Here is a 24,250-nt window from a genome sequence, read left to right on the forward strand (position 1 = left end):
TAAATTCTCATGAATCCATCAAAGAGCCGAGGTCACAAGGGCATCCACGTAGCCGGAACCCCAAGGAGAGATAGGTGCCTCTAAGGAGAGATGGGCCACAATACAAGCAGGTAAGAAACATTTAGCTAATCTTCTTAACAAATTCCTAGAAGCCAAATTGCTAAAAGGTACCTCATGGGCTAGCAGGAGAGTATAGGATCTCCAAAAGCACATACGAGTGGCAGCTTGTATCCACCACAGGCTCTTCTCCATAAATCTCCTTTAGGCACTCACAAGAAAAACTAGAAACAGGACAGGTCAGAGAAAACTGCCCTTGATGGTATAGGCCTGAAGGAAAAGAGTAACCTCTCCATGAGAAAAGTACAAAGACCCAGCCAGATGCCTTTATCACGTGGAACAAAAATGTTAAAGCCTTTGGGGAAAGAGCAGCAAACCCTTTCACCCCCCAGGGTACAAGTGAAGACCAATTTGGCTCTGAGGGTAAGGAAAAAAAAAAAAGCAAAAAACCTCTTATTCTATGCTGAGATAAGTAGAGGTATCATCACTGAAGAAGGGGCAGGACCACTGAGAAACTCCCATCCCTGAGATGCAGGGACATGGGATCAGCCTAAAACTGAGGCTGGACTAGGACAACAGAGAACATTACCTCCCCCATTTCCACGTGCTCCCCTCCAAGCCACCACCCCAACCACCATCAGGCTAGTGCACACCCAGAACCAAGCAACAGAACTCTATTGCTGGAGGAAGGGGTGAGAACATGGAGAGAAATCTATCTGCAGTGGAGGCATACAGGGAATGCTGAAAGCTGAGGAGGAAGCAGGAGTATTAACAAAAACCCTCCATCAATCCAGCTCTCCACCTAAGTACCAGGTAGCACTAGAGGAATTTGAAGTAGATGGTGCCCTGAGGGTAACCATAACAACAAAACCCAATCCTAGTTCACTTCTGCCTATAATAATTCCACTAGCAGCCTAGAAGAGGCATGCCCATTTCCTGTCATAAATAATATTTACCTCAGTCTCTACTGTCCTACCGCTGAACAAAATCATGAACAATCAAAAATTACAAGGCACACAAAAACCAAAACAAACAAGACCAACTCTGTCAAGAGATAAAGCAAGCAGTAGAACTAAATTCATAGATGACCGAAATGTTGAAGTTATTTGGGAAATTTATTTAACTATGACTAATATACTAAAGGCTTTAGTGGAAAAGATGGACAACATGCATGAACAAATGAAGATTTCAGCAAAGAGATGGGAACTACAAGAAAGAGTCTAATGAAATGGTTAGAAATAAAACACAGTAACAGAGATGAAGAATGCCTTCAGTGGTCTCCTTTCTAGACTTGACCTAGTCAAGGAAAAAAATCAGTAAACATGAAGATATATCCAACAGAAACTACTCAAACTGAAACACAAAGAAAAAAGATAAAATAAAGTAGATCAGAGCATCCAAGAACTGTGGGACAATATTAATGGTCTAACACAGGGGTCAGAAAATTTTTCTTGATGAGCCAGACAACAAGTATTTTAGGCCTGTCGGCCATACAGTCTCAACTATTCAACTCTGCCATTGCAACACAAAAGCAGCCATAGACAATACATAAACAAACAAGCATGACTGTGTTGCAAAAACTTGACAAAAACAGGCATCAGGCCAGATTGGGCCCAGAGACGATAAATTCTGCCTTTACGAAGTTTATAAATTTTGCCTTCAAAAAGTTTATACTCTACTAGAGAAAATTAAAAGTATCAAGTAAATATAATACAAAGTAAATGAGACATGTATAATAAGAGAATTATAAAATAAAGGATAGGGTTCAAAGAAAAATACTAGTACCCAAGTCATTAGGTAAGACTGAGACTGAGCACCAATACTAGAAACTAATAAAAAGCTAATAATAAACTATTTCTAATCAAAGAGGCTCTGAAATGTTTTTTAAGAGCTAAAGTTTCTGGCAATGGGAAAAGATATTTCTTGAGGAAAAAAAGCTATTTGGAAATTATAGCAAAAAAAAAAATGAAGAAAGAGACTATGAATATATTTAAGTGTTACTAATTTTCATTCCATCCTTGAATTTAAGAAAGATGATAAAGTGTTTTAGTTGGTTAAAAATTCATCAGAACTTTAAAAGATATGTTTCAAACTAAGGTAATAGTTTTAAAGTATTAAAACTATTTAATAAAATAAAGAATTTGAATGAATATCTTCCTTAAATAAAACTATTTAAGATATTCATTCATATTCTTTCACAAAAAGTATGTAAATCACTTATCTATTGACATTATAACATAGTGACAATAGATTAACAGACTATAATTTTCCAAAGAAATTAAAGGTTTACTTTGCATATGATGAGATACTTACAAGGCAAAATAAATCCCTGTTAACATTTGCACCATGAATCCTGAAGAAACTGGTATCCTGCTACTTATACCTTTGTATTTTCTTACATGTTGTCGAGGATATCCACAAACACAGATTCTAGAAAAACCAAAATAAATGTATTTGTAAAATTGGTAAAAATTTAGGTAAGTTATTTTAACATTTATAAGCCAACAATGTACTAGGTACACTTTCATAACAAACCTAATACTTATGAAACAAAGAATCTTTCCAAACAGAACATTTGTCTGTAATATATTCCTGAGTAAGTTATACCAGGAAAAAACATATAAAGCTGAGGTATGTAGATACATAGAGTAAGTGAACCAGATTCACTCACTGGTTAGTTCAGTAATTTTGGTCAATCAATTATCAATGATTTTTGGGTACCACTAAACCTATTATATGAAACTTGGCATGGTCCAGGCTCAGTGGCTCACGCCTGTAATCTCAACACTTTGGGAGGCCAAGGCAGGTGGATCACCTAGGCCAGGAGTTTGAGACCAGCCTGGCCAATATGGTAAAACCCCGTCTCTAGTAAAAATACAAAATATTAGCCGGGCGTGGTAGCATGTGCCTGTAGTACCAGCTACTAGGGAGGCTGAGGCAGCACAATCACTTGAACCTGAGAGGTGGAGGTTGCAATGAGCCAAGATCGAGCCACTGCACTCTAGCATGGGTGACAGAGTGAGATTCCACCTCAAAAAAAAAAAAAAAAAAAAGAAAGAAAAAAGAAACTTGGCACTGTCATAAATAGATGTGTGGTATGATCCACAATTCCTGATAAAGTTCTTGACACAAACTGTAGGATCCAAAAAAAAATCTATAAATTAGACTCAAACCTCATACAGTAAACCATAATAAACTTCAGATAGATTATAACTCTTAATGTTTAAAAATCACAATGGACATAAAACAGGCAAATAGATACATACTCTTTGCACGCTACCTAAACATGACACCAAAGGTAGAACCCTAAAGAAAGATCAATAGATTTTACCTTTTTTTTTCAAGAAACTACCATAAACAAAATGACACGTAAATAAATATTTATATCATGGCACATGTATACCTATGTAACAAACCTGCACGTTCAGCACATGTATCCCAGAACTTAAAGTACAAAAAATTAAAAAATAAAAAAAGACATGGAAACTAAAAATAAAAAGCAAAGAAATATTTATTTATTATTATTATTAGTTTTTTAGAGTCAAGGTCTTGCTGTGTGCCTAGGCTGGAGTGTAGTGGCATGATCACGGCTCACTGCAGCCTTGAACTCCTGGGTTCCAGCAATTCTCCCATCTCAGCCTCCCGAGTATAGGTGCATGTCACCACACCTAGCTGCTTAAAAAATATTTTTTTTGAGATGGGGTCTTGCTATGTTGTCAGGCTGGTCTTGAACTCCTGATCTCAAATGATCCTCCCATGTCAGCCTCCCAGTTGCTGAGATTACAAGTATCACACTCAGCTCCAGAAATATGTATTATAGTGAGGAATATTTAAGGAGTACCAAAGTTAAGGAGCATTTATTATAATGAAAAGGAAGCAACCTAAAAGTCCAACACAGGAGACCAATTATATAAATCATTCAGAGAATACTATAGAAATTAAACATAATGTTTTGAAAATCTATTTAAATGACAGGGAAAAAACTGTCCAAAACAACAGATGCAGCATAATCCCATTTTGCAATAAACAAATAGGTGTACAGTGTGTGTCACTGCAAAAAGAACATTAAAAAGTCATAGTTACCTCTGATCTGTGGGATTATAGATCTGTTTTCTTCTTTATATTTACATGTATTTTTTGAACTTTCTGACCAACATGCACTGTTTTATTGTTTGTTTGTTTTTCGTTTTTGTTTTTGAGACGGAGTTTCCCTCTTGTTGCCCAGGCTGGAGTACAGTGACATGATCTTGGTTCACTGCCACCTCTGCCTACCAGGTTCAAGCAATTCTCCTGACTCAGCCTCCCAAGTATCTGGGACTACAGGCCTGCGCCACCATGCCCATCTGATTTTTTTGTATTTAGTAGAGATGGGGTTTCACCATGTTGGTCAGCATGCACTGTTTCTAAAATAAACAGTACATTTTTATTTTTCATAAACAAATTTACTAGAAAATAAATGCTTTCACATAATATTCTATGCTTGATATAATATGAGCTTCACTTAATATAGTGCTAGCCAATAGATTGTAATTATTTACTTACTCTTCCCCTGCACTCACTACCTAGAACTTTTCTCTACTCTAACTAGAGTTAGAGTAACTAACTAAAGTTATTTTCTCTACTCAATGAATCTAAGCCTTCACTTTAAAATGTCCGAGTATGCCACAGACCATTTCAAAAATATTCCCCAAGAATGTTATTAATTCAGACAACTTTAAAAGATCCACATAAATGCATTTAATATCAGAGGATCCCAGAACTTTTTAGAACCAAGAGTAAAAAGTAAGCAGGGAAATAGAAAAATTAGCTGCATGTGAAATAAAACAAACTCAAGTTTTGTTTGAATTTACAAAAATGTATGCCCAAACTAGAATAGAGACTCCTTTTACTCTTATTAACTAAAGAAGCAAACAAAATATTTTACTTTCTTACGCCTTACATTTTTATGCTAGGGATGGTTGTATGGTTGTAAATAATAGAGAACCAATGGATGAAAGAAATTTTTAATTAACTCATTTATTCATTCTGTAAATATTAATTAAAGACTGATATTGTGTCAGACCCTAGAGATATAGATGATGGATGTAGCTCCCACAGGGACTCACAATCTAATCATGGAGACTATGTAGTAAGCAAATATTTTCAATGAACATGTTCAAGAGCTGGTAAAGGAGAGAATGGTAAACTCAGGTGGAAGAAGTGGAGAGTCAGAGAGGACTTCTCAGAAAAGAGATTCCTTTGAATTGAGTCTTGAAGAAAAAGTGATATTTTTCCAAGTGGAAAACATAGGAAAGTTCAAAGGCAGAGGTGGGATGAAACAGCATGACATTGAGGAGACTGTGGACATTTTAGCAGGATGGAGGGCTAGGACACTAGGAAATACTAGAGAAGCTCATCACATCATGTAGCCAGATCATAAGTATCTTATAACCTGCTAGGTTTTACCACGTAGACACTGGTAAGCAACTAAAGATTTTTTTGTTTTGTTTTGTTTTGTTTTAAGCAAAGGAGTACCAAAATCAGATTGGTCTTCTGATAACATCACTCTGGCTATATTGGAAGAGTTCACTGAAACTGGATGTGGGTGGGATGAGGATCCCAGTAGTAAGATGAAGGAGGACTGAAGACAAGACAAAATGGTGGGTAGAAGGAGGAAGGGTAGGTTTGCAGTCATATCTAGGAAGTATAAAGAAGGTAAGACCAAAGAAATAAGAAGAGTAGATAATTATTTCCACATTTAGTTTGAATAGCTGGCCACATGATGGTATCATTAACTGGGTTAGAACAAATAGGAATACGGGAATATACTGTTTCAGATATGTTGGTTTTTAGGTAGCGTGACATAGTATCAATTTTGCCTGCCATGCCACCATCCCTATCTGCCATGCCACCATCCCTATCTTCTATTAAAAGCACTGCCATCCCTCTTCCCTTTAGGAACTAGTCTTTCCCTATATAATCAAGAATAATCACATGATTATGGTGAGGCTGCTAATGAAACTATTACAGAGGTCGCTACCTCCATATCTATTTTTAATAATACATACATATAAGTCACACTCCCTTCCTTTCCCCCAGCAATTTTAGCTAGGAATGGCAGCTGCTCCACTAGAGACTACATTTTCTAGTTCTCCTTGCATTTAGATGTGATCATGTGACTAAGTTCTAGACAATGGTATATTAACCAAAGTGGTGAAACTTCTAGGTCACACCCCTTAAAAATCTTCTATGTCATACCCCTAAAAAGCAGCTACATGCCTTTGACTCCCTTTCTCCCTGCTTGCAGGATAGAAAGCAGATGTAATAGTGGTGATCTGAGACCATACCAACAAGAGAAATATCATAGGGAATGGCAGAATCCCAAGACAGAAGGAACTTGAACACACTGGAAACATGCAAGCAATCTACCTTTTAGACCACCTACCAGCTTGGACTTTTATGTGAGAGAGAAATAAATATCTACTTTATTTAAGTTATCATTGTTTGTCTGTGTTAATACAACCAAAGCAATATTTAACCTGATAGAGTACTCTTACAATTATATTACTCAACATGGCCCCAAAGGGGTATGTAGAAGTCTCAGGCTGGCACACCCTTTGCTGGATGTTTTTAATACTGAAACTGGGAGAAGCTCTTTCTACTGAGGTCACTAAAAGTAGACAATGTAAGGGCCTGGCACAGTGGCTCACGCCTATAATCTTAGCACTTTTGGGAGGCCAAGGCGGATGGATCACAAGATCAGGTGTTCAAGACCATCCTGGCCAACATGTCGAAACCCCATTTCTACTAAAAATACAAAAATTGCCCCAGCATGGTGGCATACACCTGTAATCCCAGCTACTCAGGAGGCTGAGGCAGGAGAATCGCTTGAACCCGGGAGGTGGAGGTTGCGTGAGCCACCATCTGGCCATCCTGAGGCCAATTCCATGACTGCTCTTCCTAGGTTCAAACATCTGTTTTTTTGTTTTGTTTTGTTTTGAGATGGAGTCTCACTCTGTTGTCCAGGCTGGAGGGCAGTGGCACAATGACCTCAGCTCACTGCCACCTCCACATCCCAGGTTCAAGCGCTTCTCCTGCCTCAGCCTCCATGTAGAAGGGATTACAGGCGCCCACCACTACATCTGGCTAATTTTTGTATTTTTAGTAGAGGCGGGTTTTGCCATGTTGGCCAGGCTGGTCTCAAACTCCTGACCTCAAGTGATCCACCCTCCTTGGCCTCCCAAAGTTCTAGCATTACAGGGGGTGAGTCACTGCATCCAGCCCCTTTGGTATAATTTAGTTTGATGTAGATATCAGTTGTCTGCCACAGGAAGAGTCCTAAAATTTACAAGGTATCTATGGGACATGTTGACAGAGATATTCCTGGATTAAATATACAGGTTTAGGAATCAGGAAGGAAATAGTATAGGGTTCAGAACATAGATAAATTATTGTTGTTACTATACAACTTTAAAAAAATATTTGCATGGCTCTAGGATGGTCACTCATCTTTTAAATTTACTTTATGTAAGAATTACAGAGACAGTTCTCTCAAATACCAACACTACATGTGAAAGATATACAAAGGAAATAAAATTCCAGGTTCTCTCATTTTCTATACTAGCTACTTGTGAAGAAATAAGTGGTCATTTATTCGAGGCTGAAATTAAACATTTATTCAGAAATGCAAATGGTTAATGTTTTATAACTAAGAAAACTAAAACTGGTGATTTTATTTACCAATGAAAGATTTTTTAAAAGTAAAAACCCAATTATTTCCTTTAATCCTAACTCTACTTATCAAATTATAAATCTGAGCTGAAGAGCTCATCTATCATTCATTCATTCAACAGTTATTGAGGTTCTATCATATGCCAGGCACTTCTAAGCTCTTGTGATACAGCAGTGAACAAAACAAAGTTCCTGACCTCATGAAGTTTCTAGCAGTTGACAGGCTGTATCAAAAGAACAAACAAGGTAATTATAGTGTTATGAGTGCTACAAGGAAATAAACTAGGGCAGGAAAGTTCTACTTTGGGAATGATGGTCATGGAAAGCCTCTCCAACAAAGTACCATTTGAGCTGAGACCCAAAATAGTCTGGTCCTATCCCTCTGCATCATTAACTGGTAATGGCATCTCTTTTCTCTACTCCTTTATTTTGGTACTTAAGAATTCTCTGAATTAAGTTTTTTTCTGATCCCTATCTTCAAGGATATTGTTTGCCCATATACCCTTTAGTGAACTTAAATGCCAAACAAAACAAAGCAATAAAGCTATATGCCACATGAATTCCTGGTTCCTCTGTTCATCAGGGCTATGTCCTGAAGCTCTTTGATTTCCCTTCACAAATCCAAACATAAGGATATGTCCTTACAAAAGAGCAGCTGAGTACCATAACAGCCATGTCTGTATTAAGTTTACTCTGCCAAATTCACAAGGCATGTGAAAATAAAATCCCTTCTGGAAGGTGTATTTGGTCAATATATTTCTTGGAGAAGTTCTTGGCATCAATTTGTAAGTGAGAAAAACTCTTGCTGTGATTCTCATTCTCTGGTGAGAGATATGTGTTTCATTCTTAGAATTAAAAAAAACTTTTGAGATTGTTAACATAGCCTCAGTTACAAACCATACAATGATTAGGAAGACCCATTCCAGTGAGTTTATTTATTCATGATAGACCAGAACCGAAAGTAGAAAAGAAAGGTTATTATTATCAGATATACATATTTATATATAATATATAAATATATTATAAATAAATAATTATAATATTATATATAATATAACATTATTATCAGATGGATCTTCAGATCATCAGGCTAGTGAGTAGAAACTTGGCTGAAAAGGCGAAACAGGCCGGGTGTGGTGGTTCATGCCTGTAAACATTTTGGGAGTCTGAGGCCCGCGTATTGCCTGAGCTCAGGAGTTTGAGACCCGCCTGGGCAACATGGCGAAACCTCGTCTCTACTAAAAATACAAACAATTAGCTGGGCATGGTGGCATTTGCCTGTAGTCCCAGCTACTCAGGACGCTGAGGCACAAGAATTGCTTGAGCCTGGGAGGTGGAGGTTACAGTGAGCAGAGATTGTGCCGCTGCACTCCAGCCTGGGCAACAGAGCAAGACCCCATCTCAAAAAAAGAGGGGCCGAGAGAAGTGGAGAGGAAAAGTCCAGGAGAATAGAAAAAGGGGAAAGGAGAAAAGAGAAAGTGGAAGAATTGCCTGATTAGTAATGAGCACTTTTCTGTCCTGCTTGTTCTGCTCTTTGAAATTAAGAGCTTAATAAAGTCTGCATCTCCTGTCATGTTTCTCAAGTGAAGATCACACACAAAAATCATGCTCACATGGTTGGAGGAAAGATTATTTTAGTTGGGTTGTGAAGGATGGGCAAAATTTAGATACTGGTAAAAACTAGTTTCCAAACAAAATAACAAGCAATTGAAAAATTTGCCATAGGTTCTTTCAACTAGAAATGACCTAATATCAGATATGCTCTAGAATTGTTGATACAGTCATAGCAAACAGGTGAGAAAAAAAAAAAAGCAATGCCTTATATGCATCCATAGTGAATGTGTGTGCTCACTGATGGAGTACAATAATATGCCAGCTGTCATTTACTAGATGATAACAAAGTGGCTGATGCTGCATTAAGTGCTTTATATTTATATAAATTTTATTAGTCAGGAGCAAAATGGCTTACTCGTAACAAAGGTGCCCTTAATTGACAGAAAACAATCTATTCAGGTGGTCAGAAAAATTGACCTAGAAGTGAGGAGAGAGGCAGGGATTCATTACAGGTACACAGAAACAAATACACTGATCAGGAACTCACAGCTATCCATATCCAGGTTCGTCAGTTAGATGACTCACTAGCTAAACAAAATCAGAGCTGTCCCTTAGACAATGGGAGAGAATTCAACTTAGTAGCTGAGCATAGTTTCATTCTTAATATTTATATTCCACATCAAAAAAGAAGATAAGCCATTTGTTAAACAGCCTTGTATTAAATATCCAACAGGAAGAAATCATTTCCTCAAACTTAGAGGACTCTGATATATACTATCAAAACTTATTCGTAGCATTGGTAAGTATATTTCTTTTCATAGAGCCATGTATGTTTAGTACCAGCAGAGAACAAAAGCTTCTTGACTATAGCTTATTCAGTTTAGCTCTTGCTTGCCGTCGGATCTCTTCTTCAAGTTGTTCACACACAATACGTAGGAGGAAAAGAGGCTATCAAGCTGGCCATCAATCAATCTGAATCAGGAAGGCAAAGCTTATAGTAACTAAACAGATTTTTGCTCAGTAGAATGAATTTATGTTAGCATAGGTGGAGGGTGGGAAGTGTTCAAGATTGTTTTAATTATTTTCATAACTAATTACAATCAGAAGATAAAAAAAGAATGAAACACATTTGTCACTGAATCTAGTTCATATACCCCATGAATTTTTTCTGGTTGTATTTATGTATCCTTCCTCCTAGATGACCCAATCATTTTGGTATAATCATCAACCAAATTCAGCAGCAATCTAAAACAACTATCACATGGCAAACAGGATTAGATGGCCCATATAACAGTGGGATCACTTTTATCTTCAGGAAAACCAGCATAGGTGCTAAGATCATTAAGAAGCTCTTATACTTTAACTGGTATAACCGTTTTCTAACTTACTTACACCACAGTTCTGTAACCAATTTTCTTTCCATAGATATGAACTAGGCTTAACCTGATTAACAAAAGTGTTTTCTAATTCTTTTCTACTCATCTTAAAAATGTACAAAACCTCCTAATTAGAATATCTGATAAACAATTAAGAAAGCCAGTAGGTATGAGAAATAAATAACTGGATTTTATCATTGAGAATACAGTTAATAGGGAATCTAAAATGAAAATTTAAAAACATAAATAACTAAAAATGATAGAAATGATAAATTTGATAGAGTTCCTCAAATGTAAGGCATTGTAGTTAAGAGTTAGCATTATTTAGATAGCTTAAGTCTTTTAAATTACTTAGATCTTTCCCCCACCCTTGTTTTTTTTTTTTTTTTTTTAAATCTGGTAGACATTTATATGAAATTAATTTCTCTTGTGGCACAGATTGATCTATTTCTACCAAAACTTCCTTGGCCAAAATCCTACAGCGAGTTTTTAAATAATCTGTTTCTCTTTGTTTTTAAAGCCAGTTTTTACTTGCATTCTCTGTTGAAGAATTATTCAGTTCCCTGGTCAGGTAAAACTGGTATATTAGCAATTTTCTACTCATAATGTAAACGTAATTATATTAGAATGTGCTACATTAGAGTTAGGACAAAAATCAGTGACACAAGTTCTTTTCTAACTTTTCCATCAGTAGTTTCAGGGAAACATCAAGAGTGGTTGGGCATTGTATTAGAACATCTATGGAGCTTCAAAAAATACATTTACACATAATACATAAAAATATAAATATATACATATATAGGCATTCCTGGATCCTAGCACCTAATATACTGCTTCAGAGTAGGATCTGGACTTCGCAGTGTGTTCTAAGTTCTAGAGGTGAAAATTGCTGCATTGTTACTCCTTAAACCAGTATTTCTGAATGTTGGTCTTTATACCCATTTTAGTCGATAACAAGAGTTTTCACTAGGCCATAGTGAAATGAAAAGCCAGGAAAGCTAAACTTATCCCAATTTAATTTATAAATTATTTTCCTTCCCTTCCACCCCCCCCCTTTTTGATATTAAAATAGTCTCCCTTTTGTTAAATAATGTTGATGGTAGATATTTATAATATAATGACTTGGCAAAATAAAAAGTTGGTAACACGTATGTAAATAACCCAGCTGTTCCACCTTTTTTGAGATTTTACAGATCTGTGAAATTCAAAAGTCTGGACATTTCTGCCTTTAAACAATTTAAAGCAAAAAACATCTTACAACGACTTGGTAAGTGGGAGAGATGAACCATTGGTACCATATTTTAAGGTTAGGAAACGTAATTATGCTCTAATTTGGAAAACAACTGAAAGACTTCACTTCTCTATCTTCTCTACTAAGCCCTTTGTCTTGTGAATTCTCTTCCTCTGCTGATTCTGCATGGCTTTCTATCCTATTCAGTATCAAGTTCTGATTTTTTATTTATTTTGTTTTCATTTCATTTCTAAGTATTGCTCAATGATCCCTCCCTCTGTGACATGGTTTGGCTGTGTCCCCACTCAAATCTCATCTTAAATTGTAGCTCCCATAATCTCCACATGTCACGGGAGGGACCCAGTGCGGGGGTAATTGAATCATGGGGACAGGTTTTCCCATGCTGTTCTCGTGATAGTGAATAAGTCTCATGAGATCTGATGGCTTTATAAAGGGGAGTTCTCCTGCATATGCTCTCTTGCCTGCTGCCATGTAAGACATGCCTTTGTTCCTCCTTTACTTTCCACCATGATTGTGAGGCTCCCCAGCATGTAGAACTGTGAGTCCATTAAACATCTTTTCCCTTATAAATTACCCAGTCTCAGGTATTTCTTCATAGCAGTATGAACATGGACTAATACACTCAGGATAAGTTGCATTTTCTTCTTTTTTTTTTTTTTTTTTTTTTTGAGACGGAGTCTCGTTCAGTCGCCCAGGCTGGAGTGCAGCGGCAGGATCTCGGCTCCCTGCAAGCTCCGCCTCCCGGGTTCACGCCATTCTCCTGCCTCAGCCTCCCAAGGAGCTGGGACTACGGGGGCCCGCCGCCACGCCCAGCTAATTTTTTGTATTTTTAGTAGAGACGGGGTTTCACGGTGTTAGCCAGGATGGTCTCAATCTCCTGACCTCGTGATCCGCCCGCCTCGGCCTCCCAAAGTGCTGGGATTACAGGCGTGAGCCACCGCACCCGGCCCATAAGTTGCATTTTCTAAATAAATTCCTCAAATAGAAATTATTCCACAAGTTCCTTAGTTCTATAATATCTCTTATTTACTTGAATTATCGAGGGCAATAATCTGTCATTTTTGTTTCTGCTTTTTTTCTTTTTTCTTTTTTATTATACTTTAAGTTCTAGGGTACATGGGCACAATGTGCAGGTTTGTTACATATGTATACATGTGCCATGTTGGTGTGCTGCAACTATTAACTCAAAAAGGAACATTGACATTGCCAAAAATTTAGAAAATCACAAAAAAAATCACAAAGGAGAAAATTAAAATAAACCACAATTCCACCAACTAGAGACAATCATTGTTAATATTCTGGTCATATTCAACCAATACCATATATAGTATCATTAACTACTGTTTTAAATCAGGATTTTTTAAATGTGAATATACTACACTCAAGGATATAATTTAGTTTATAACTCCTTGACTCAATTTATTTTTAACAAGAAAAGTTTAAGAACCAGTATCTCTTACTTATTTCTTAGTTCCAAATCAGAGCACAGTAAAAATATATAAATACAAACAAAAAGAAGCCAACCACATGCCAAAACTTGAAAGATCATAACAGCTCTATCATTTAGCTATATACTATAATCCTTTTCTGATTAAATATTCAATTTAAATGTTATTCATCTTTACATTCTTCATCATGTTCTTGTTTTTGTTGTTTTTGTTTGTGTTGTTTTTGAGACAGGGTCTTGCTCTGTCACCGAGACTGAAGTGCAGTGGTGCAATCACAGCTCACTGTATTCTCAACCTCCTGGGCTCAAGTGACTGTCCCACCTCAGCCTCCCAGGTAGCTGGGACTACAGGCATGCACCACCATGCCCAGCTGATCTTTTTTTTTAAATTTTTTTATAGAGACAGGGGTCTTGCTATGTTGCCCAGGCTGGTCTTGAACTCCTGGGCTCATGCGATACTCCCACCTCAGCTTATCAAAGTGCTGAAATTACAGACATGAGCTTTGCACATGTTTTTTTGTGACTATCAATTATAGGGAACTTTCCATGTGTTGGGTAGGCTGAGCTTTACATTAACTTATTTAATGTTTTAAACAAATGATTACACAAAACAAAAATAACTTAGGTATGTATCAGACTAGCAATCATAGATTCATATATTTCAATATTAGAAACACTTGAATTTTACTTTACCTTGAACAAATTTGACACAGTGACTGAAGAGAAACACTGGGCATATAGGTTAAGGCAGCATTGTAACACAACAAAAGGAATGTCAACACTTCAAACCTAAAGAGAAACAAAAAGAATATTACCAAATCTTTAGAATTCTAAGAAGTCAACTATAATAGGGGAGAGGGCACTCCTTGGGGAGAGATATAATTTTACAGAACAGACCTGCACAGTATAAGCACACCAATAATGAAAAACTACAAGGAAAAAAAGACTTTCCAAGTAACAGCCATATGAAACCTGTCTTTAAAATTCAATGTTCCAGCTGACACCTGAAGCAAGGCACATTGACAAATCTAGATCTATTTTTCTCTTGTATAAAATGACTTAATATTCAAATAAATTGTCACACACAACTCATTAAACATTATTTATAAATCTACTGAAATAATATTCTTAAAAAATTAGTGGAGTAAGATAAGAATTTTTATCCCCACAGTATACCTATTCTGTGCTGTCAGCATCTCCCTTTGAGGATGAGGTCCACTGTATACCACTTTTGACAAACCATGCTGGGATAGTGCACTCTCGGTCAGAGCCATGGACCCAATGCTGGAAGGCTAGAGAAAAGACATTTGAATAAAGAAAAAAAAAAAGCTATTCTACTGAAAAGGTGATACTTAGAATATATATGTACCACTAAAATAGCTACCATGAAGAACATCATATATCTTTTTTTTTTTTTTTTTTTTTGAGACAGAGTCTTGCTCTGTCGCCCAGGCTGGGGTGCAGTGGCCGGATCTCAGCTCACTGCAAGCTCCGCCTCCCGGGTTTAGACCATTCTCCTGCCTCAGCCTTCCGAGTAGCTGGGACTACAGGCGCCCACCACCTCGCCCGGCTAGTTTTTTTTTTTTTGTATTTTTTAGTAGAGACGGGGTTTCACCGTGTTAGCCAGGATGGTCTCGATCTCCTGACCTCGTGATCCGCCCGTCTCGGCCTCCCAAAGTGCTGGGATTACAGGCTTGAGCCACCGCGCCCGGCCAACATCATATATCTTAAACACATTTAGGATGCCTACCAATTTTTTTGCTCAAAGATTTAATAACTAATTTTAAAACAAACCACAAATGAGAAATAAAAATTAGTTTAATTTCAAAAATTCTACCATGGAAATACACAATTGCCCCCACTACCCCCGCCAACACACACAAGTAGCCATCCATCAGGAGGAGTGAAAAATATTTCAAAAAGAATACTTTCAATAGATCTCTTATTAGCAGATTTTAGTTTGATGTTCAATTATTTTGATTTCTCTTCTCAATTTGGAAATAGTAAATACTTTGCGGGTATTTATACTTTTGCAGGTACTAATAAATTGATCAATTTTTTTTCCGAAATAACTAGATTATAACTTGTGGCAATGTCAAAGCTTAGGGTCAATAAACTTGTTATGATAAAATGTCACTTACTTCATGATATACAGATGGTTTGGATAAAGATGGAATTGTAAAACTCAATACTTTGCTATGTCCCTGTTTGTCAACTATTTCCTATAGAAGTGAAAGAAAATATATTAAAATACATACTTTCTTACACATAAATTTACAAACTAAATTTAAATAGTCTAAAACATTTTTTTAAAAAGACCTGAATAGAAAAGAATTTTAACTTAAAATCTTAAACCATGATAATCCATTATTATTCATCAACACCGGCAGTTAAACTGTACATCCTTCCACTTAAAAAATATATGTAACATAATTTTCAGGATGGCTGAGATACAGATATAGTGTCTTAATAATCCTTGATCTTCCTCATGTAACAAGTTATATTTGTTAAGTGAAGTAATCATTTAAATATGAAATATGTGAAGAAAATGACCTCACATTTCTTTTCCATTTTGAAAGGTACAAAACTTAAGTATCTAGAATACCATACTAATTAATATACAAACTCTATTAGTAAGGCAAGCTATATGTTAAAACAATGTTGTACACGCTGGAGACAGTCTAGATTTTATAGAACTATAATTGGTGAATATTAGAGTAAATCTTTTCTCCCAAACCTTCTGTGAAGGTCAGAAACAGATCATTTATAGGCAATGAACTTTAAGTTTACAAAATTTAAAATGCAACACTGATATTTTCAGATATCGCTATAAAAGAAATGAAATGGTCCGATTTTCAACCTTCAATTAATCCATAAAGGTATAGTTACATAATTACCTATATGCTTGTATGTCTCCCAACCCCCAGAAAGTTATATTTGGAAGAATGGGCTATGAGTCATTTGACATATGAAAAAACAAACACTAGCTTCATTAAAATGATAAGCAGTTGCACAGGTTATATATTTGATTTTCTCAAAAAAGATTTTGTTAACTCCATTAAATACAAACCAAATTGTAAACCCCTAGAAGAAGAGCTTCAATGCATCCACTGCTATGCACATTTCTGCTGGCTGAGACTGCAAGGTAGCACCAAATTAGTTCTGGGAGAAATTGCAGCGTAAATTGAAGCAACTGCTCCTCTCCACTGCGATAGAATTCAAAGAGCTGGTGACAGACAGGTTCCAGCAACTGGAAGAAACACAAAATGTTAATTCAAGAACTGGACTGTATTTGAATGGAACTACTATATGAAGTATAAAAGGTTTTCTCAGATTGGTAAAAATCATGTCTTTTTAAATTCTTAAAATACCTAAGTTGTAGGGAGTTTCTTCCTAAAATATCCTTTCTTCCTGGTAAAACACATGCCAATATATAAAGGTTTGACTATGGGGTTGAAGAAATTGAAATGGGAATCCTGGGTACTTACTGTCCTATCTCCCTCCTCCTGAGTTTATAATTAGGCAACATCTGACAGCAATGATTGGTGTGTAGGGGGGCTAAATAACTACAGACCCCCCTAGATCTAGATCCCTATTGTGACCATGACTAATTGGCCCTGGAGAGTCTAAAAATTGCTGTAATTTTATTTTAAACATAATTTGGAGTCATCCACAACCTTTTCCTCTCCCACCACACTCTCAACATTATCCAGTTAACAGAGCTGACTGCATCTTTATAAGGGGCTTTAAGAAATCACATAGGCAAGGTAAGACCCTCTTACAGGTAAGTATTCTCTTAAAGCATATACAATGATCACACACAAGTCATACTCAAATATGTTAAAAGATTCACAAGGTACTGTTCACAAGGTACTGATTTTTCAAGCAAATTCTCAGGCTATTTATTATATATATATCCAATGAACTACACTTCACTAAGGCAACAAATTTAAATAAATATACTAAACAGATTTTCTACAACCAATAATGGTAATGAACAGAAACTAATTTACAGTGGATGTTTTGATTTCAAGTAAGTAAAATACGTAAACTGAATATAATTAAAGTCAATATTGTTTATAAAAGGTATAACAAAAGTTATACTTCAATAAACATTGACTAAGTCAAATTAGTCTTTCCTATTGAAAAATTAATAAACTTCTGACAGTTAATCTTCCACAAGGAATACTTTTTCCACTCCTGAAATGGTCTTTAGAGGCCAAGAGATGTCCAGTGTGGCCATGGAAAGACAACAGAAAAACAGAGGGGCAGGAGGCAAAGTCATCCCATTCAGAGATAGCAAGAGAAGTTTTCAGCGCAGGAATTTGAAAGAAGGGGGTTAGAGGTGGCTGGAAGAAAGAATGACTGGTTAGGGATGTTTTAGCTTTCAGGGCGGAGTTTTTAAAATTTTCTTTGTGGACCCATATCAATAATCTCGAATTGTGGCATAACATCCCTCATCTCTAAATCCCTCAGAAAGCTAAATCAATTGAGATAGTCTAACAAACACTGCAAAATTATGAAATCTTTTTTTTTTTTTTTGAGACGGAGTCTCGCTCTGTTGCCCAGGCTGGAGTGCAGTGGCCGGATCTCAGCTCACTGCAAGCTCCGCCTCCCGGGTTCACGCCATTCTCCTGCCTCAGCCTCCTGAGTAGCTGGGACCACAGGCGCCCGCCACCAGGCCCGGCTAATTATTTTGTATTTTTAGTAGAGACGGGGTTTTCCGTGTTAGCCAGGATGAGTCTCGATCTCCTGACCTCGTGATCCGCCCGTCTCGGCCTCCCAAAGTGCTGGGATTACAGGCTTGAGCCACCGCGCCCGGCCATTATGAAATTTTACTTGAAAATTTATTCAAGACAGTTTGTATGAACATATAATTTTAATCAAAACATACTCAAAAGGCTTTACAATCCATTTAAAATCCAAAATTTAGAGTTTTTGCCGTACAAAAGTATAACTTAATGAAGACCGATTCAAAGAGGAGGTAGAAATATATCACAACAAGATTAGATGAAATTATGCATTTGAAATTAATACAGATAAATATCAATATCTGTGAAGTGTGTCCCAGATTGCGAAGTACTTACACATACATAAACCCATTAAATTCCCACAACACTGTAGGGTAAAATATCATTATCCACACTTTCCACAGAAGGAAACTAAGACAAAGAGGCTATCCGCTATGACCAAAATCACATGGCTTACAAGGGTCAGACCTGGAGCCAGGTATTTTGACTTCTTTACTAACATACCTGAAAAATGTCAGGAAGAATAAAATTATATACAGTGTGGGAAATATGGACAGTGTCTGACATATCTAATTTGACTATATTTGAAGCAAGCAAAGGAACATCAGAACCTGCTGTGTTCCTGGTGTCTGGGTTGCATTTTTTAATGTATTTTTTTTCATGGAAACTGTGTTATTTATCGTGGTTACGTTTTACAGTACTATTAAGAGAGACTGTACCTCAAGTATACTTATACGTGTTAAATGGCTTTTTTGGGTTTAAGGAGAACCTAGTCACCACGTGTCATCTCTCCATTGTAAAATATATTTTGAGTTCTAAAATAGCTAAGCCGCAAATGGATTTTTACAACAATCCATTCATAAGTAAGAAGTCTGTATTATAACAGAGATTTCTAGTGGTAATAGGCATATGACTCAAAAATGCTCTTTAGTGACTAAGTAAGGAAAATGTTCTTTAATGACTAAGCAGGAAAAGAGTCAAGTTTTGGTAAATTTAGAAGGAAAATCTTGTAATATTTTTTGTACTGAACAATTACTGAGGAACATTGGGTAGGAAAAGGATACGGAAAAGTTGGAGAACATTACTATTCAGGAACCAGCAGCTACTGGTACCAGACCTCTCTGTTCTCTGGACTCCAGACTCCTAGAACTCGAAGGGGACTTTATGTAGGTCTTTCAAAAAACAGCTGATTTCATAACAGACTTAAGCAGTATTAACCTCTACTCATATGCCTGTCTCAAAGTTATAGTCAACTAAAAGCGCCATTTAAGCAAATTGCACTGTACCCATATAAACTGCCTCTTTATAAGTTTCTTGAACACATCACACATCCCAGGGCCTTTCCACCTACAGTTCATTCTCCTGGAAGGCTCTTGCCCCTGATCCCACTCCAACTCCTAATTCGTTTGGATCTTGATTCAATCACCAACTTCCTCAGCCCCAACATATATTTCCCTTCATTTTATTTATCCTTATAGATTTATCACTAACTGACATAGTATTATATGTTTAGCTATTTGTTTAATGTCTATCTCACTAACTAGAAAACAAGTTTTAATCTACAAGATCAAGAATTTAGTCTATTTTATTCTCATAATTCCTAAGTGGTTCCTGATACATTATATGTGTTTAATAAATATTTATTAAATGAATAAAACTGAATAATGAAAAAGTACTATTAGTAAAGTTTAAATGCCAAATTCATTGAACTTCAAATAATACCAGAAACAATATCTCAAATTTCAAAAATTCTGGAAAACAATAATATCAACTTGTTAGGAATATTTTCAAATTAAGACACAAAATATTCTAAACAGCAAAAGGGAGGTTACAATGTTAAAGTAGATTACACTTTTGTATTTTAGAAGCACTTCCAAATATATTTGAAAGAGCGAGTGTTTTTTTTAAGAATACAGAATACACACTGTCTTTACCACATGAACCAGAATAAAAGCACAAAACAAACAAACATGCAAGACCAGAACCAGTGCTTAGGAAAGTATGGTCCCGAGGATCATCCACAAACTGTTACCAGTCTCCAACAATATAAACATAGAAATTGAGAGGAAACATTTAGAAACTTTTATAGCAACTTAATATTGTGGCAACATCCAAGTGAGCCATCAGATTTATCAGAGTATACATCAGTTATGGAATATCAAATTTGTGTGGTGCCTCACACTGTGGTGTGAGTTGCATGTTAGTCACGTACTTTAGATACACATATTTGTCTGTGACAGATTACAATTTTTTTAAAAAACTGGTCCGTCATCACTAGTAGTTTCAGAAACATTGCTCTGAACCATCAGAGCTATATTCACTAGCATTATCTGAATAAAAGGAATGCTATAAACTAATCTAGCCAATCATAAATTTATCCTACAAACTCTTTCCAAAGTAGCCTAGTTAAAACATACTTCATCAGAGGAATAATTTTTAAGCTTCTCAAAATAATAAATAATACACGAGCATCAAGATTTAATTTGTTAAAAAACATAAATCACATGGCTATACTTACCCTATTTTGTGAAATAATTCTAAACCAAACATGCAAAATTTTAAAACAGCTTTCACTCAATATTTAAAAAGTAAAACCCTTCAAGAAAACAGCCTACCTGTGCATTCTATATAAGTTAAGAAGTTTTGGGGAGAAGGAAGAGACAAGACAAATATGATTGTTCAATTCAGTTATTCCAGTTAAAGTTTTTTGGCTTGTCAATATATACTCCCTAATCCCTTCAGCACCTAAAATTCATGATATGCATTACAGTATAACCAGTAGGAGTGGGCTATTCGACACCCCCTCCAAAAGAGATTAACTACTCAAAAGAAGATCCTCCCTCAATTTTGGCAGTTTAATTCCAGAGATACGTAGATCCATATTGGACTGGACTCCAGGATATGTTACTTTACCACTGAATCTGCTGTTAGAGTCTATCATGCCATCCATCAAACTCAAGTACAAAAGGAATTATGTACTTCAGATCCCTCTCTTCTACCATACCTCTTTCCACTCCCCCTGACACTGCTCAAGTTTAGGTTCTCAACAGCTCCCTCCTAATCTACTGTCATAGCTTCCTAGTCTTCTTGTGTTACCTATTTTTTCATTTGCCAATCTATCCTCCACATAGCCACCTTCCTAACCCCTCAGTGCAGAGTCTAAACTGCTTAAGATGGAATTTGACGCCCACCACGGTTACGTCCTAAACCTAGCTTTCTAGCTTCAGCTCCTATCACAGCCTTACCCTCTCTTGTTAACTACTGTGTTAGCCTATTCACTTTTTCCAAAAGTCGTACCTTTTTATTTTTCATCCTATCTCCAATTTTTTTCTATTTCTACTATGAATAGTAGGATTTACAAGCACCAGAATCTGGAGTATAGATTATTTTATTGCCTTCAAACTAAATGGGCAGCTAGTGGGGTGCAGTGCCTCATGCCTGGAATCCCAGCACTTTGGGAGGCTGAGGTGGATGGATCGCTTGAGCCCAGGAGTTCGAGACCAGCCTGGGCAACATGGTGCAATCCCATCTCTACCAAAAATACAAAAATTGGCCAGGTGTGATGGTGCATGACTGAAGTCCCAGGTACGGGGGTGCTGAGGTGGGAGGATCGCTTGAACCCGGGAGGTCAAGGCTGCAGTGAGCCATGATCACACCACTGCACTCCAGCCTGGGAAATAAAGTGAGACCTTGTCTCAAAAAAAAAAAAAAAAAAAAAAAATCTAAATTAGCCATCAGAAAAAGGAAAGGGTGGTAGTGGGGGCAAGAGGAAAGACTGGGAAAGGCAATAGCCAGACTAAACTATTTGCCATTCTTTAAATGCCTTTCATTTTCTGAGCCTCCGTATACTATCCCCACTGCATGGAATATTCTTTTACCTTGCCACCTGGAAAACTTGTGCTTATCCGTAGACTGGATTAAGGATTGCCTTGAAACCATGTGTTTACTTATTTCCTCCCACTTTCCTCTTTCAGGATAAAAACCATGTGTTACTCAATTTGATTCTCCATTGCCTAGCATAGTTGAAGGGCTCATAATGGACACTCAAATACTTGCTGAATGAATAAAATGAAATGTAGTGACATAAACTTTTCAAAGCTACCTCTAGCGAGAGAGAAAGAGAGAAAATGTTCAGAGATGGCTTTTGGAATATGGTAATAAATTCTATTTCTTGGCTTGGGGAATGGTACACTAAAGTTCATTTCAGTATTGTTCTTTAAACATATATATTTTCTTACCCTTTTATATAGATTTGACAATGAAAAACTAAAAATCAATCAAGTCAATACTACTAGCACAATAAACCATAAAAGTACTTACCTCACTTTGTGGCTCCTGGATAACTTTATAGAGAGATGAAACTAAAGAACTCTTGTCTTTCAAATTTGTGGCATAATTTGGTAAAGATGTTTCTGGTAATGTCTAAACAAATTTAAAAAAATACATTTTATTTTTATGAAATGTCCAGAATAGGCAAATCCATAGACGCAGAAAGTAAATTAGGTGTTGCCAGGACTGCAGAGGGGAGAGGAAGATTAGGAGTGACCAACAGGTATGAAGTTTCTTTTTGGGGTGATGGAAATGTGCTGAAAGTAGATGCTGGCATTGATTGTACAACACTGTGAATATATCAAAAACCAAGGCAAGGTAAACATGTTTACCTTAAATTAGTAAATTTTATGTTATATTAATTATATCTCAACAAAACTTCAAAATAAAACAAAAAATATATTTTATCCTCTTATCAACAAGGACATAAACTAACATCAACACTTCATCTTCGATCACAGTTTGGGATTAGAGATAAGAATATAGGCCAGGCGCAGTGTCTCATGCCTGTAATCTTAGCACTTTGGGAGGCTGAGGCAGGAGGATTGCTTGACCCCAGGAGTTCAAGACCAGCCTGGGCAATATAGTGAGACCTCATCTCTACAAAAAATAAACAAAATTAGCTGGGCATGGTGGCACATGCCTGTCGTCCTGGCTACTCGAGAAGCTAAGGTGGGAGGATGGCTTGAGCCTGGGAGGTACTGCACTCCAGCCTGGGCAACAGAATGAGACAGGGTCAAATTAACTCCGGAGTTACATACTGTGACTGTTAAGCATGGGAAGGCTGTTCTACTTTACCAACTGAGGGGAAAATTTAGAACTTTCAGAACTAGAGAAAAAGATATCCACACTACCAACAAACTAATTTTCCTAATGCCATTTAAAATGTGGACAACGAGTCACAGCTTGCCAGCACCACCTATTCAGAACGAACACCATGACCAGAGAAGAATGGGAAGAAATAAAACTCCAGTAGTAAGTCAGATGATTTTGAATAAAAGTGTAGGGAAATCTGAAAACAAAAACATTTCATTATCATAATGATAAAAACCTTTCCTTCTGGAGTACACCCCCTCCTCAGATATCTGTGACAGACAGCGATATCTGTCTCCTAAGTCATTATTCTATCTCACCCAAATTACTTCCTTCCGTCAATCAATGTCAATCCTGAAGTAGATACCATGTCTCAGGATATTCCTAACTCACTCTAAAGTATACATTATTCCTTATATGTCTCATATCCTAGTATTTCAAAATTTAATATGGGTTATGATTAGCGTATAGGTGAATGTGTGCATAAATTAAACAGCATAAATTTTTACAATAAAGACATTTGATTCATTTTCACTTTACTGTGAGTTCCTTGAGGGCAAGAACTCTTATCATCTCTCCATGCACAGCACTCACCACAAGGCCTCATACACAAATCTTTGCTGAGGGAACATATTACAGATAAACAAAATAAGAAATAAAAATTGCCATTGTTTATACTTTGGTAGATTCTTTAAAAGTGGGTCACATTTCACCTTAGGATACATAAGTGAATAGATTTTTTTTTTAAGTTTAATAAGAGTTTTATTTACCAGAAGGGTAAGCAAATGTGGACTATTTGGAAACCTTTCACAATTCTCCAGAGTGGGGAAAAAAAGGTTTTACTGCAACTGCTTACATAAAGAAGAGATTAAGGCATTCTTCAATATTTCAAAAGCATGACACAAAAGATCTCTAGGCAACATTCCATTTCCGTCATTTGATCAAGAGTAACCTAATACTT

General features: G+C 36.5%; 3 protein-coding genes across 16 annotated transcripts in view; 1 reads left to right on the plus strand and 2 right to left on the minus strand.

Annotated features, from left to right (window-relative positions):
- NUP42 (nucleoporin 42) overlaps nt 1–24,250 on the plus strand; it is a 1,164,542-nt gene that overhangs the window by 930,196 nt on the left and 210,096 nt on the right. The window lies entirely within an intron of this gene.
- Nucleotides 1–24,250, minus strand: part of TOMM7 (translocase of outer mitochondrial membrane 7) — a 540,985-nt gene that overhangs the window by 141,767 nt on the left and 374,968 nt on the right. The window contains exon 1 of one of the 13 annotated variants that reach the window (XM_050783155.1): nt 11,744–11,747. The exons of the other annotated variants lie outside the window; for them this stretch is intronic. The gene's annotated coding sequence lies outside the window, so the exon portion shown is untranslated. Of the gene's footprint in view, nt 1–11,743; nt 11,748–24,250 lie in introns of those variants that run through there. 13 annotated transcript variants of the gene reach the window in all.
- HYCC1 (hyccin PI4KA lipid kinase complex subunit 1) overlaps nt 1–24,250 on the minus strand; it is a 71,588-nt gene that overhangs the window by 18,636 nt on the left and 28,702 nt on the right. For both annotated transcript variants that reach the window (XM_050783135.1, XM_050783136.1), the window contains exons 3-8: nt 22,468–22,569; nt 16,467–16,646; nt 15,538–15,618; nt 14,573–14,688; nt 14,090–14,185; nt 2,371–2,487 (exon numbers count right to left, since the gene is read on the minus strand). In XM_050783135.1, coding sequence (XP_050639092.1) covers nt 2,371–2,487; nt 14,090–14,185; nt 14,573–14,688; nt 15,538–15,618; nt 16,467–16,646; nt 22,468–22,569 — 692 coding nt within the window. The remainder of the gene's footprint in view (nt 1–2,370; nt 2,488–14,089; nt 14,186–14,572; nt 14,689–15,537; nt 15,619–16,466; nt 16,647–22,467; nt 22,570–24,250) is intronic.

This window comes from Macaca thibetana, chromosome 3, assembly GCF_024542745.1.
Source record: "Macaca thibetana thibetana isolate TM-01 chromosome 3, ASM2454274v1, whole genome shotgun sequence".
Taxonomy (NCBI): Eukaryota; Metazoa; Chordata; class Mammalia; order Primates; family Cercopithecidae; genus Macaca; species Macaca thibetana.